Below are 15051 nucleotides of genomic sequence, written 5' to 3' on the forward strand. Positions count from 1 at the left end.
TAATCTATGGGAAGAGTTAAAATCTTCCAAATATTCGATGAGCATGTGACACACATCAAGATATCGCAAGAAACTGTTATCTCTGTGACACTCGTCCTTCAAAAAGACCAGTAGAGTAATCCAATACCACTTTAGGTAAAAAGGATGGCACAGAATGAAAAGACACCAATTCAGACGCAATGATCAGAAAAGGATCTCTGCAAGATAGAGCCTGAATCTCTGAAATATGGCAAACAGAGCCAGAAAAACAGCCTTCAAAATAAGATCCTTTCGGAGATCTCAAGGGCTCAAAGGAGGACCAACTAATGCCTTAAGAATCAGATTGTGATCCATTGAGGAACTAGGGGCCTAAATGGGGGCCACAGTTTCTTAATCCCCTACAGAGATTAAGATGCGCTCATCTATGGCATGCCATTAGCTTGTATAATTTGCATGTATGTTAGGTGCACCTGGTAATTGGCCTCTGAAGCTACCTTGCCTCTGTAAAGGAAATAGCTGCAACCTAAACCTTCAAGGAATTCAATGCTAGACCATTGTCCAATTTAAGAAAGGCCAAAATACAGGGAATATTTGAACTCCAAGGAGAAGCAGACCAAACCTTACAGAAAGCCTCAAAAATAAGCCAAACTCTAATATAAGCCAAAGAAGTCAAGGTCTTACGACCCTTTAAGAGCATGGAGATGACCGAAGAAGATTCTCTTTTTTTCAGTTAAGACCTTTCAAGAGCCAAGCCATCAGACAAAATGGAGAATGGTCATCTATTAGAATCAGATCCTGAAGCAAAAGACCCCTAGCTTCTGACACGTGAAGGGGATGATTTACCTGGAGTCTCAACAGATTCACATACCAATGTCCCTGAGGCCAAACTGAAGCTATCAGAATCACATGATTGTTCACTGTTTCGATCCACCAGAGAACCCTGCTGATCAGTGACCAAGGAGGAAAAACATGAAGAAGCTTTCCTTCTGCCAAGGTTGAACCAGATCTATGCCTGCTGCACCAAACTCCCTGCATTGATTGAAGAAGGAGTGAACTTTGGCATTCTTGCAAGCTGCCATTAGGTCCATGTGAAGCAAGCCCTATCTGAGTATTATGCAATGAAAGGATTCTTGACTGAGCTCCCATTCACCAGAATCCAAAAGGTTTCTGCTTGCACATTCTCCTGACCCACTATATGAGTTTCTGTCAAGGCCTGTAGAAAGACGTTTCATCTCTTTGGACACTCTCTGGCAACTGGTACCTCCATGTCAGTACAAATACAATACTGCTGTCGCATTGTAAGAAAACACCCTGTCAGCTTTCCCCTTGATTAGGGAGAGAAAATGAGTCAGAGCCAGTTGTATAACCCTTGCCTTCAACCAGTTGATGAACCTGGTTGCTTCTACAAGTGACCAAAGACCCTGGACCACCTGATTTAGAGAGTGAGTCCCCCCCCCCCCCCAACCAGTCAGACTCGCATCCATCATGACCAGAATCTAGGAGAGGGTCGTCAGTCTGACCTCTCAGAAGAGATTCCAAGGGAGGGTCCACCACTGACAGTTCTCCTTCACTGGCAGAAGCAATGGGAGCCAGATCTGGTAATCCTGGGATTGGGGAGACCATCACAATAGAAAAGAAAACTGAAGTGGTCTCATGTGCGCTCTTGCCTAAGCCAACAATGCTGCTATAGAATTGGATAGCTGAAGAAAATCCCAGATCATTGTAGCTGCCAGATTGGCAAATTTCTACACCTGACATCAGATATCCTCTGATATGCTCCCAGATAGTCTAGCAACTGAGACAGAACAAGGTTGCTTTTTTCAAAATTAACTATCCAACCCAAGCTTTCTAAAAGCTTGGGCTGGATACTCTGTTGGATGTCTGAACACCTTCTTGATAAGATTTAGCTCTGATTATCCAGTTGTCCAGATACAGATGAACCATAACAGTGTCCTCATCTTAAAAAACACTGTCACAACAACCATGACCTTGGTGAAAGTTTGAGAAGCTGTGGCCAACCAAATGGGAGTACCCTGAATAAAAAATATTCCTAAAGGATACAAAACAGAGATACTTTTGATCTGATTGTCTGATGGGAATGTGAAAGTAAGCTTCCAAAAGATCCAGGTAGGATAGAAACTCTCCCTGGAAAACTGCCACAGGCCCCGAGACAAGGATCTCCATTCTGAAGTGAGAAATTCTGAGGTTACAATTTACCTCTTTCAAATTGAGAATGGGACTGTAAGACCTGCCCTTTTTGGGAGTTACAAAATATATGGGGTAATGCCCAAGACCCCTCTCTGTAAGGAAAATGAGGATGATAGCTTGCAACAGCTGAAGATTCACTAGAGTATTGCTGACCGTCCTTCGTTTGATGGCTGAAGAAAAGGGAGAAACCATAAAGTCATCAGGAATGGGTGCAAGGATCCAGGGTATAACTGAACTGGATCACTTCTAACCCCCACTAATCTCAGGTTATTCAGGTGCACTCCTGGTAAAACTGCTGCAGGCGGCCATCTATCAGAAGAACCAGAGATTTAGCTCAGTGAACTTCATTAAGATTTCTGAATGGCTCTGAAGGAGGAAGCTGAGTCAGTCCTGGGCTTCCAAAAACCACAAAAAAACTGATCTCTGCATGTTGATGGCCCTATTAGTTATTCCCGCGCGATACAGCCAAGCTGCACATTTTACTTTCAGAAATTAGCGCCTACCCAAAGGCGTTAATTTCTCTCGGCATTGGGAAAGTGCACAGAGAAGCAGTAAAAACTGCTTTTCTGTGCACCCTCTGACTTAATGTCATGGCGATATTAAGTCGGAGGTCCCAAAAGTTAAAAATAAAAAAAAAAAATTTAAATCGGCCTGCAGCTCGCGGGTTGAAAACCGGATGCTCAATTTTGCAGGCGTCCGGTTTCCGAACCCGTGGCTGTCGGCGGGTTTGAGAACCGACGCCGGCAAAATTGAGCGTCGGCTGTCAAACCCGCTGACAGCCGCCGCTCCTGTCCAAAAAGAGGCGCTAGTGTCCCTAGCGCCTCTTTTTACCGCGGGCCCTAATTTGAATAAATTGCTTTTCTGAATCGCGCGCACAGGAGAGCGGCCTGGGCGCTCGCCCGCTCTCCCGCGATTTTTACTGTATCGGCCTGTGTGGCTTTTGAGGACCAGTGTTAGCCGCCTCTCCTCTGCAGCTTCAGTTCTATCAGATTTAAAGTACAAGAAATCTAGCTAAACTGCATCAGTTCAGTTTGCTAATAAAATATTTCTGACAGTTAGCAGGTTAGAGGCACAAGCCAGAAACAAGTTTTAATAGCTGCGTTCCCTCCTTGTGGGCTTTGCAGTGTAAAGAAGAAGATACTCACAGTCCTTAGTGGCAAAGACTTCATCACTCTGAACTGCTTGTTGGGCTCCAGCTTGTACAAGTGCTTGTCTGTGATGAGTATGGCACGGTCCTTGCTCTTACTGAAGCGGTTAACCTGCAGGGCACGAAAGGAGATCAAAGAATTAGAGTAACTCACTCAATAGCAACTGCTAAGCTGAACTCCTTAAGAAGGAAACCCTGACGGAGGCATTCACCAAGCAAGGATGCTCCTCCTGGGATGCTTTTAAGTTCTCAGTCACTTGTGGCAGTCACAAGGCATAGGGATGAACTCAGAAGTACAAAAAGAACTTTCAGAGACAAACTATTATACAATTATCATGGAACAAACTCATTAATGATGCCCATTTAGGAAAACTAATCCAGTTTGCTCCAGTATAAGACATGATAGTCCACCATTAAGCTATTATGGGGCCTATGCAAGTTAAGGTTGTTTTGCACATGCTAAAAATATTGTGCTATGCAATAAGGCCTAAGGTGTACATTTTTTTAAAGGGTTTTGCACGTAAAAATAGCATATCCGCACATAAGTAGCATGTACGCACATATATTTTTATTTGTTTTAACATATTTATAACTTGCCCTCCCCCCTAATTTAATTAAAAAAATCTCCCAAGGTGAAAATATATTATTTTATAAATGTTGAAAATTTGTGTGTATTTTCCATTTTGTGAGTACATTTCACCAGCAGAAAAAAGGAGTGGGCTAGGCGCGTTGGGCTGTGGGGTTCAGAATTAGGCATGTAGATGCTATTTTGCAAGAGATGTACATGCATACATTAGCAAACTTAATTCTACCCTTTTACACTTGCTCATTGATGAGCAGAAGTGAAATCAGACTTGTCTGTTGGCTGCAGTTCTTGAGTGGGAGGTCTAGGTGAAGTGTTAGAGGATTTACATGAACTGGAGATGGACTGGGCGAACTGGCGGAGGTATTAGGAATATGGTGATTTCAGGTATGCATGCAAGTGTTTTCAAAATGGCATACATGCATAGTTTGTAAAATACCTGTTGCTGTGTTTAAATCGGGATTATTACACATACATGTTAGATTTTTTTTATGCACTTAAAATATACGTGCATAAGCTTATAAAATAAGTAGAGAACCATGCAGTTTCTTACATACTTTTGGAATGGAACTACACAGTATTTTGTAATCTGTGCAGCTCCTGCAACACAGTTTATAACATTCTAGGATTAAATCTCCGTGTGTCCCACTTACGCGCGTAAATACTCTACTACAAACAGGTTTGAAAGTTAGGATCCCTAGGTGCACTTAAGACGATCCCCATCAATGTGTAAACGCTAAAATCAGCACTTGTTCATATGTAAATGAAGGAACATCATATGCAAATAAAGATTTACCAGACCCATGGGAAATACAGAAGTGAACGACGCTGCTAAGAGGCATTCCATTACCACTAGGATCATGCATAGGGCAATTAGGCAGTTAATGTATTCTGAGGCCTCAGGGCAGGTCCAAAATGCTTCATTATCATCCAATTCACCATTATTTAGCTTCCTGTTTAAGCTTCTAATTACTTATTTAATATTCCACTTTTTAGCATTTCAAAGTGGATTATATTCAGGTACTAGTAGATACTTCTCTATCCCCAGTGGATTCATAATCTAAGTTTGTATCTGAGGCAATGGAGAGTAAAGTGACTTGCATGAGGTCACAAGAAGCAGCAGTGGGACTTGAACTCTGGTTTTGCTGATTTATAGTCTGCTGCTCTAATCACTCGGCCACTCCTTTACTCTACTCACCATTTAATTTACTGGTCTTCTTGAATAGCTATGCACCAGGATTGGGAATTCCAGTCCTCGAGGACCAGCAACTGGTCAGGTTTTCAGGATATTCTTAATGAATATGCATGAGGCACATTTGCATTCAACTGAGCCTATGTGCATGCAAATATTTATTTTATTTATTTATTTAGCACTTTTATATATCGATATTCAAGTAACAGAGTTACCAATCAAGTCGGTTTACATTCCAACAATAACCATGACATGAGAATGTCTTACAATAAACAGGATGATCGAACTTGGATACAAAGAACTGGGTTTAACAACGTAAATAAGATAGGTAAGGAGACCAGCGAGCCTAATGCTAGCTGGTGTAGAGATCAGAGATTAATAGTAGGGCAAAAGGTATTAAGATTTGACTACATCGGGATAAATAGGGCGAGCATTCTCTTAAGAAGTTACCAAAGACTGAGATCACTGGTGGGAAATCTAATAAGATATTGAGTTAGGAGAAGGCTTGGTTGAACAACCAGGTCTTGAGTCTTTTTTTAAAGGTGATTGGGCATTGTACTAGCCTGAGGTCTGATGGAAGAGAGTTCCAATGCTTAGGGCCGGCAGGGGAGAAAGCTCTTTTACTTAATGATGTTTTGATCGGTGGGGCCTGTAGATTGTCTCTATATGCTTGTCTCACCGGTCAGGAGGAGGTGCGAGGATGAAGTGGGATCACCACTATTAGGTGACACCACTAAGTGATCTAGCACTATTAGGTGCTAGATCATTTAGTCCTGAGTCTCAGTCAGTCGTGTCAAGGTTATACACATACATTCACATTCATTGTCATACTCATTTCTTTCACAATAACTACACCGCACGTGTATTCATGTATGTTAAGTATTTTTATATATGTTGTGTATGTATTCTGTTGAATATGCATGTACTGTATTTATTATTTAATGTTTTTTCATTTTTTGTGTGTATTGTAGACACATTTATTGTTGTCACATATGTATGTGTTTTAAATTATATCTTTTTCCTCTAATAGCCCCTGAGGAAGCTCCATTTGGGAGCGAAACTCGGCCAGAGTCGGGCTCTTTCTAATAAAGGCTGTTTTACACCGATCACCCTTTGTTTCTTTGCTCATTGGCAATTTGGATCGGCTTCCGCTTTGTTTTTTGGGTCCAATCCTTTGGATAGAAGTCCCTAAGTTCCTTACCATTAGGACAAGTAACAGCAGTGGGATTTTCCATTCTCTTTCAGTCTTCCCACCGAGCTGACTGAGATTGGCTACGCCAAGGGCTTAAGTGGAGCTAAAGATAGAGAGAGCGTGGTCATTTTGAGTTGGCTTTTGAAGAGTAAGGAGCGTTTTGTTGCTTTCACTTTGCTGAATTTGGGCCCTTTAACTTAACTTGTTTTTTCTTGTGTTCAGAGGAGATCTCTTATCAGTACACACCCTGTCTGATAGGGTCTGCCTCCTTTTGAAGAGAGAGAGATTTTGGTAGATTTTGGTCAGCTTTTGGATTAGTTTTTCTTGTTCTGGAGAACAGCCTGTTCTTTGGAGAGGGACAACCCCCCCACCAATCCTGAGAGCAGGGGCTGGAAACCTGTGAGCTACTCCTCTACTTCCTAAAGGAAGCAAGACCAGTGACAGCACTATCCAGCATGAGGTAGTTGGATTGAGACATTTTAATTTTTCCCCTTTTGTTAGTGTGGAGGTTTTTTCCCACCCCTCTTCACACAGAGAAGAAAGTGGGAATGGGATTTGTAACATCAAGATTTGGAGTCTCCCAACCGGATCTCCACCCCAAAGGGATCAGGACACAGGCTGTGGGCATCAGACTGCATTTTGGACTCAGAATCTTTTTGTGGCATGGTGCTTCCCTGGGCCACAAAGGATTCCCTCCTCCCCCCCCCCCCCCCCCCCCCCCCCCCCCCCGCAGAAAGAGCTCACTCCCTGAGAGGTGCAGGAAGAACGGGGAGAATGGCAAGAGCAGCCCCGACTAAGAAACATTTTTATGGCCCTAGTGGAAACAGCAAACCTCCAAGTAAGGGCTACATAAAAATTACCTGAGCCCTGTAGGCAACAACGACTTTTTGCCTGGTTGGGAGAGTGGAGTTTTCAAGGCATGGGCCACCAAAGGCTTACGCATTCTCTCAGTGGGTAGAGGAAGAGACAAGTACTTTTTACTCTTTTCAACAACTGCAAACCCGCTGGGAGATTCCCCAAAAGCAGGTTTTTTTTTGCATATTTACAAGGTCGCCACTATGGCCTACGTGCTTGCAAGGATGATCTGAGCCTACTATCCATGTCTGACGTGGAAGACTTTCTTTTCTTGACACCCCTTCCAAAGTTCAATAGAATTACAGTTTGGATTATGCAACTGAAGACCACTCTCTCTGATCCTCATTTAACTCGCCTAGCTGATGGGTGGAGGACTGACCTGGGGGAACCCGTTTCAATGGAGATACTAAAGAGAGCCTTTTCAGGAGCCTGGCGGCAATTGCCGCCTGCAGCTATGCGAGAGATCCAATTCAAATTACTTCATCGAGTTTATCTTTCTAGCACGCAGGGTGTTAAAATGCAGCTCTTGGACTCCAATCGCTGTCTTAAATGCAATGTTCATGCGGGGACTCTTTGCCATATGTTTGCTGGCTGTCCTAAACTGAGTAACTACCGGACACAAATTCGGGGACTCGTGGAAAAAGTTCTTGGTCGGTCAGTTTCCTGCTCGGGGGGGGGCTCTATTTTATTTACATCTGTCAAGCACTGGTGTTGCCCTCCCTGGAGGGAGTGGAAAATTCCTCTCAATAGCTAAGAAACACGTCCTACTTCATTGAAATTCTGACTCTTTAGTGTCGGTTTATGACTGGCGAGTGTTAATGCAACAATAAGCCCAGCTGGAATTGTTATGAAAAAAGTCAATACAGCATCCTAAGCGCCGGCTTTTATTAAAAGACTATTTTCTTTTGTGGGAGAAAGTTGCCACCTCATTGTAAGAAGTTATAATACCTCGGCCTAGAGTGAATGAATGCGTGAATGGAATGAGTGTAGGGGAAGGGGGTGAAAACAAATTTCTCACCTGAAAATGAAACCCAGGAGACAAATGTTATTTGTATACCTTGCTATGTCCTTAATGGTGTTTTCCTTTAAATATCATGTTTATTATCCTATACTGTTTAATGTTCATTGTTGTCTCTGGTTTCAATAAAAGAGATATTAAAAAAAAAAAGAAAAAATTACCTGAGCCCTAGAAGAGAGGGCAATGATTTTTGGTGTTAGGCTCAGCAGCTCACAAAATCTTTCCTTTGAAAGTGCAAACATTTCCTTTTTGAGTTTGTTGAAAGGATTAAGCTGGCACTCAAAGACTGTGCCAGTTTAAAAGGTGTTACTTGACATGGCCGTGTGTTTAGCACCACACAACAGCAATGCCCTGTAGGCTGCATAGCCCAAAACATGAAGCTTCCTGGATCCCATGTGAGTGAGCAAAAAATAAAAAGCATAACACAGGAGAGGCAGAAGATTCAGCCACAACCGGAGAGGAAAGTGACCTGCAATTATTTATGCCTCATAGTAAGTGCAGAGCCGTGGTTTTCAGATTTGGAGGTCATGACCCACTACTGGCTCAAGGCCTCATTCCTGATGCTCCTGCTCTGTGCAGTTCAGAAACTCTGAGTCGCGTCCTGATGTCTTACTCTCAGGCTTTCCAGCTGTTGTCACGACAAGTAAACTGAGAATAGAGCTACTGGGTGGCTCAAACTGTTTGAGACCATCGCGGTGCCTGTAGTCTTAGAGCTGATCTTGCAATGACGGCCAAGAAATTTGAAATTAAGGCACCGTGCAGCAGGAGTATCAGAGATAGTGAATGCTGGGGGCTTGGAGGGAGGGAGGAAGGTGGGGAGAGTGAGTACGTGAATCTGGGTGGAGAGAGGATGGTGAGCATGACCAGTAGGGGGCTGGGGGTGATGAGAATGACCAGTGGAGGTTAGGAAGAGAGGGAGTAGTGAAAGTGAGTAATGGGGGCTGGGAAACGTGGATGTGGGGGAGGGGAAATGTTTTTCTTCTACTGCATCCCATGGAAAAAAGTTTGCAAAACCATTGATATAGAGGGCACAATGCAAAGAAAATTAAAAAAAGAAAAAAAAGGAATGTGCTTCCATTTTCAAATGACATGAAAATATCAACAAAAGAAGCTGTTTCATTTCACATCGTTTGAAAAAAAAAGTGAAAAGAAACACTAATGGAATTTCATTATTATTTTCTGTAGTTTTTGTTTGTTCTATTTGCAAATAGCCTATGCCAAATCAAAAACTGAATGAAAATGGCATTTAAAAAAAAATAAAACGAAAAAGCTTTGACCCCCCCCCCCCCCCCCCCCCCCCCACACACACACACACACCACGCAATAACATTTTTGGGGCTGCACACCTCTAAAAAAAAATAAATAATAATAATAAAAATGTTTAACTGCTTGCTCTTTTAGGCCATAAAATAAACGGAGATGGTGGGAGCCAAACCAAGTCTCTCCAGAATTCATGGCCTGCCCATTCTGACCGGAGGAGACTTTGCAAATGTTGCCAGCCCTGTTTTTTAGCCTTAGAATAGAGCAGTGCCGGCAGCTCAATGCAGCAAGGCGAGTGCACGCCTGCAGAGCGGCCCGAATCAGCACCATGGACAGCAGACAGCTACCAGAGCCCCTTCTCTTCAAACACAGAGGCGCCTTCACATCCCAGAGCCTCAGATCTCTGAAGCACTTCGTGTCCCGCATCGTTCCCGTTCGGATAGTTCTCTCAGTGTTTTGGTTTTTTTTTTCACTCACTAGCAACCTCCACTGACATCCTGCATCGAAAAACGCGGCACTGTAGTTTTCCCTCCCATGATGGTTCGGCTGGGCAGCCTCCTGACATAATCAGGGCAGCGTTCAGTCCAGGGTGTATTGCAATAGTGCTACACCTATTTTTAGTACCCGCCGAATTGCCTGAAAAATAAACTCCTAAATTTACAATTCATAAAACCCTAGGATCTGAAGCCCTAGGGGGAATCTTCCACTTAAAATAACACAAAAGAACAAGCAGCACTGGGCAATGGAGAATTTTTTTTTCAGGTATGATGCTGTTTATTGTGGAGGAGAGAAGGAGAGAGTGATTAAAGAGTCGGAAAACACAAACAGGCCCCGATAGATTAGACTGGTTTCTCAAGATCTGGGAAATACAACACTATGAAAAATTAACTGCACTCATTAGAGATCAATACTAAGAGTTCATAAAGAGCTGGTTACCCATGCACACATATACACAACTCTGTCTTCTGTCCAGTCCCACAGAAATAGTATCAAAAAGAAGAGAAGGATCTGTAGAGAGGACCCTGCAGCAGACAGGATTAAAATAACACACAGAATGTATCACTAAAGACACACATGGAAAGAATAGGGTTTATGGTGTCCTGAAGTCTCTTCTGCCACCTTTACAGGCGCTAGAAGCTTGCAGAAGGGACCAATCTGCTAAAAGCCTCCTAGGTGAACACCCCAAGATGACATTATATACTACTTATATACTACTGCCTTGATCCCTATACCTCATGGAATATGCAAAGAATGTTACTTTCCAAAATACCCTGTTATTAACACCTCACAGAATATGCTACAGATGTTACCTTCTATATGAATCTCTATGAAAAACTGAAAAATATGTTAAAAAAAAAAAAAATCTAAGATATTTTTAGAGGAGACCACGGCCTGACCTGGGAGAGAGAAAACAGCCCCTGTACACACTGTACACTAGCTGATGGATATGGAGACCGGAAATCACGTTACCAGAGGAAATATCAAAAGAGATGCAGAAAAATTAACCTGTAAACAAACTTTGTGAAAGCAAGCCTTGATGAGAACTCATGTACAAATTATCAGACTTGGTCCAAAAGAGGTCACCTCCCTCCAAAAAATAAAACTAAGGGGGCAACTCCCAAATAGTCTGTGTCATTGCAAAATACACAGAAACATTTACCCCGTGTACATTGTAGCAACATTTCAAAGGGGAACTACCTGGGTAGTTTTGCTTTGGCCAAGCAAGCGCACCGCAAGTGCCTGCAAACCATGCCAGCGGCTCTTTCAGGCTGAAGCGATATCAGCCCACGTAAAACGGGTGCTCGTGATTGAGCGCCCACTATCCTAACACGCGCCCAGCCACCTCTCCTGGGCGCACGATGCATTATTTAAATGAGGAGTCACACTGAAAAGGAAGCGCTAGGGATATATTGTTCATCCCTAGTGCGTTCGTGGCATCCGGCACCCAGGAGAAGTGGCTGTGCGCCGGTTAGGAAAACAGACGCTCAGTTAATGGATGTCTGTTTCCCCATACCTGGCAAAAAAAAATTTTTTTCATGCAGTTTCCGTTGCTTCCTCCTACTTAGTCTCGGGATGATACTAAGTAAAAGGAATCACAGAAAAGCAGTTATTTTGGGCTTTTTTTGTGGCTTTGTGGGGTTTTGGTTTCTTAGATGGCTCGGAGCGCATAAAGACTTAACGCCAGCTCTCAGGCTGGCGTTAAGTTTCCTGTGTTAAAACATGCGCATCAGTTGCACGATGTTTTTTGTTTGTTTTTTTTTGCATCTGGGGTAATAGCTAATAGCCTCATTTACATGCATTTATACGTGATGAGCGCTATTAGCTACGCGCTGATTTGGACGCACGTTTTGGACGCACTAATCCCCTTATTGCATCAGGTGTTAGCCTAGCGCATCCAAAACGTGCGTCAAAGAGCTCGTTAGCCTGTGCGCTAGGCTCGGCGCATGATATAGCATCGGCCTTTACGTGTGGGCAGGGGGAGGGAGGGAAGGCAGGAGAGAGAGCATGGCACATGGTACTTTTACAGATCCCATGCATGCAGCCTAAACACCCCCCCCCCCAGGAACACCTATTTTAAAACCAACTTAAGGGAGGCAGTAGCCAGTCCTATTCTTTTAGCTGGACAGAGGAAGGCACGTTCCAACCCAAAGAATTTACCCAGCTAACCGTTTATTTATCCAGGTAAAATGGGTTTGATAATTGATCCCCTCCTCCCAAGAGATTAAAACCAAATAAGTAAATGTAAAAAAAACTATGTATAGATATATATATATGAAAAACTGAAACTACATCTTATTGTAGCTGTGTTTTACATTCAAAAGAATTTTTCCTAAAAAAAAAAAAAATAACATAGGATGGGAAACTGATCTGAGAAAAGCATCTCTAAGGGCTGGCAATGTGTGATGTTTTGTTACGGATAACGGGACATTATTAAAACATAACAGTTTTAGATTATGTAGTAATTAAGGGATGGGTGGGTGTGTGATTAGCTAAGTAAAGCTTATGGTTTTTTGTACATTAATGTTTTGGGGGGTTTTTTTCTGTCTTGGTATCAAGCATGGGATATGCAGTCCGAGAGAAGGCTACCAAAGTCTGAATCTGGGAGCAAAGGACGCGATGAAAAGACAGAAGTTAGGATAGATGGTAGCCTCAGAAATCCTAGAGCAGGGCACGAAGAGTCCGACTTTTTATGGCAAGAGGTCCCGCTGCAAGGCCTTGCATGACTTTTCCAGCGGACGGTTTCACATATCACAGAAAGACCAAGTGGCCCTGCAAGTGAATCGGATGGAGTAAAAAAATAAATAAATAAATAAAATGTGTGGATGCATTTGAAAACATTTCTACAGACAGAGTAACAAAGAGAAGACGATGGAAGTCATAGCGAGGGATGGAGGCCAGTTTTACAGGTGTGGACTGGGAGAGGTTCATCATCACAGAAAGGAGTCAGCAGAGCAGAGTGATCAACATGGGGCATCCAAATGAAAAAGCAGCACATTCCAGGATGAAAGATTAGCAAAGAATAAGACCGTGGCCCCTCTAGTCTCCCCCTCTGCTATGGGAAGATACGTGGGCTAATATGCGGAAAGTACCCCTATTTCGCGAGAATGTGAGACATATAGTGCAAGATTATCTGACGTTCACATTACCCCCACCCACTAGATTTACAAAATAAAGATGTGGGCAGAGAAGGACCTCAGTGTTTTGGATGGGAACAGGGGGGCTTGAAGACGACCTGACAGCTAAATCCTTTACCAGCGTTGTTTGGCAGAGTTGCTCAGAGCCTTCACATGTCTAGCACTCAGAGAGCATGACAGTGTTGTTGTTTGCTGTTTCCTGCGCTCAGAGTGATACTGGTGTACGGGAAACGAGAATCGCTACCCACGGTGCAGGAACGGCTCAACAGCGTGGTCAAGTTAATGAATGCAGCAAGAGCTGCTTGCAGAGCTAGGTTATGCCCCAAGAATTTTAATAAGCTATAGGGGATGGGGAGGGGCCATTTTTTTCGCTCTAGGAAATAAGAGTGACACTTGAGCTATCCTAAGAATAAGCACAACCATGTCTCATATACCTGAATATTGCAAAGCCAAGGGTGGTTTCTTCACCACCTGAATACCCTTTCGGCTTTGGCAAGGGGCTCGATTTAAGGACTTGGCCAACACTAAACATGCACTATCGTCTTTGTATGGGGAAACTTCTTGTCTCATCACACAGCTTCATTGTCACTTAAGAGTTAACTTGTGTTTGAAATTCAAAATTCATCAATAAAATTAAAAAAAATAAATAAATTTGCAAAGACATTGAAACAACGATGGACACCCGGGACACATTCTTCAAGATATCGAAAAGAGCTTTTACAGCCTTTCAAGAAGCAGAAGGGAGGCGGTGAGAAGGCAGCGTGGAAAAGGCGTCCCTCATGAGGGAGTGCGAGTGGAGGGGGGGTGGGGGGGGGGTTAGATTACTGCTCTGCCTGCTTACCTTCCGGACGTGGCAGGAGAACAGCACTGCGCTGTAACCGTCTTTCCTCCTGAGATCCTGCAGAACTCGGGTGAACTGAGCAAGTATCTGGGGATTCTCCTTTACCTGAAATGAGTCACAGAAAACAATCAGGTTTCAGAAGTTCATTAAAAAAAAAAAAAATTTTTTTTTTTTTTGACCCTGCTCCTTTTGTTTTTTTCAGCCCAGTCAGAACCAGGGCTGGGATCCTCATTCCACGGCTTCCCAGGGATTTTACAACTATTTTATATATCACTTTTCCACAGTCTTTGGTGGGCGGCCGACATACACCAGGGCTTCTTCAGGAACCTGCCATCATGGACCCTAAATCCAGCCACTAGAAGTCAACATCGTGTAATGACTATGATTTCACCCCTTCTCCCACCCCAGGGGTTACGAACGCCGTCTCCGCAGAATCTTTAAGCCCTGGCTGACCCAGGGAGTGGGAATACGTCTCAGGTCCTTCCGCATGACCGCCAGGATTTAAAAGTTCTAAGAGAAGTTTAGAAATGGTGGCACAAGGGGGTCCAACTTATCTTCTGCTCGTGAGAACTGCCTTCCCTGCCTGGGGCAGAGGATGAGAGAGAGAGAGAGATGTGAGTGACTGTGTCCGGGTATGTGTGTGCACGCAAATCGCTCTTCCTTTGCGTCAAACACTGCTTCTCAGCTTCTGGACCAAACCTTGGAGCGTGGAAGATCTATGGCTGGGAGACAAGGTGAAAGCTCTGCATGGAATATCAGGGTCCCAGAGGAGGCCGGCCAAACAGCAGCGTGCTGTAAGCTTTTAAATTTAGGGGGGAAAAAAATGTTAAAATCTGCAACTGTCTGGAAATCTGAGGAGTTTTAGCTTTACTGCATGCATCGCAGAAACCTGCGAAAAATGTGATTGTGCTGTTGTCAGTAGGTCCCAAGAGACGACTGCGAGCTACAGGGATATAACACTCAGACGAAAACTGAAGCAGCTGCAAGGCTTCATTTTCCAGCCTGGGGTTGGGGGGGTTGGGGGGGGGGGGGATTGGCAGTTGGATGGCTCGGGAGACTGGCACAGGGATTCAGGCTTTTACATCAGGAGGATGCCAGTTTAAATGTGATTAGGGTTGGTAGTAACTAACTGTAAACCTTT

The 15051-nt window shown here is 43.6% G+C and overlaps 1 protein-coding gene across 2 annotated transcripts in view; it reads right to left on the reverse strand.

Moving 5' to 3' along the window:
* Positions 1 to 15051, reverse strand: part of MYO1G (myosin IG) — a 377606-nt gene that overhangs the window by 120033 nt on the left and 242522 nt on the right. The window contains exons 19-20 of one of the 2 annotated variants that reach the window (XM_029588199.1): positions 13911 to 14015; positions 3333 to 3446 (exon numbers count right to left, since the gene is read on the reverse strand). In XM_029588199.1, the coding sequence (XP_029444059.1) occupies positions 3333 to 3446; positions 13911 to 14015 (219 nt within the window). Of the gene's footprint in view, positions 1 to 3332; positions 3447 to 13910; positions 14016 to 15051 lie in introns of those variants that run through there. The other variant, XM_029588200.1, reaches the window with a different exon arrangement.

The sequence above is a fragment of the Rhinatrema bivittatum genome, chromosome 2 (assembly GCF_901001135.1).
Source record: "Rhinatrema bivittatum chromosome 2, aRhiBiv1.1, whole genome shotgun sequence".
In the NCBI taxonomy this organism is placed as follows: Eukaryota; Metazoa; Chordata; class Amphibia; order Gymnophiona; family Rhinatrematidae; genus Rhinatrema; species Rhinatrema bivittatum.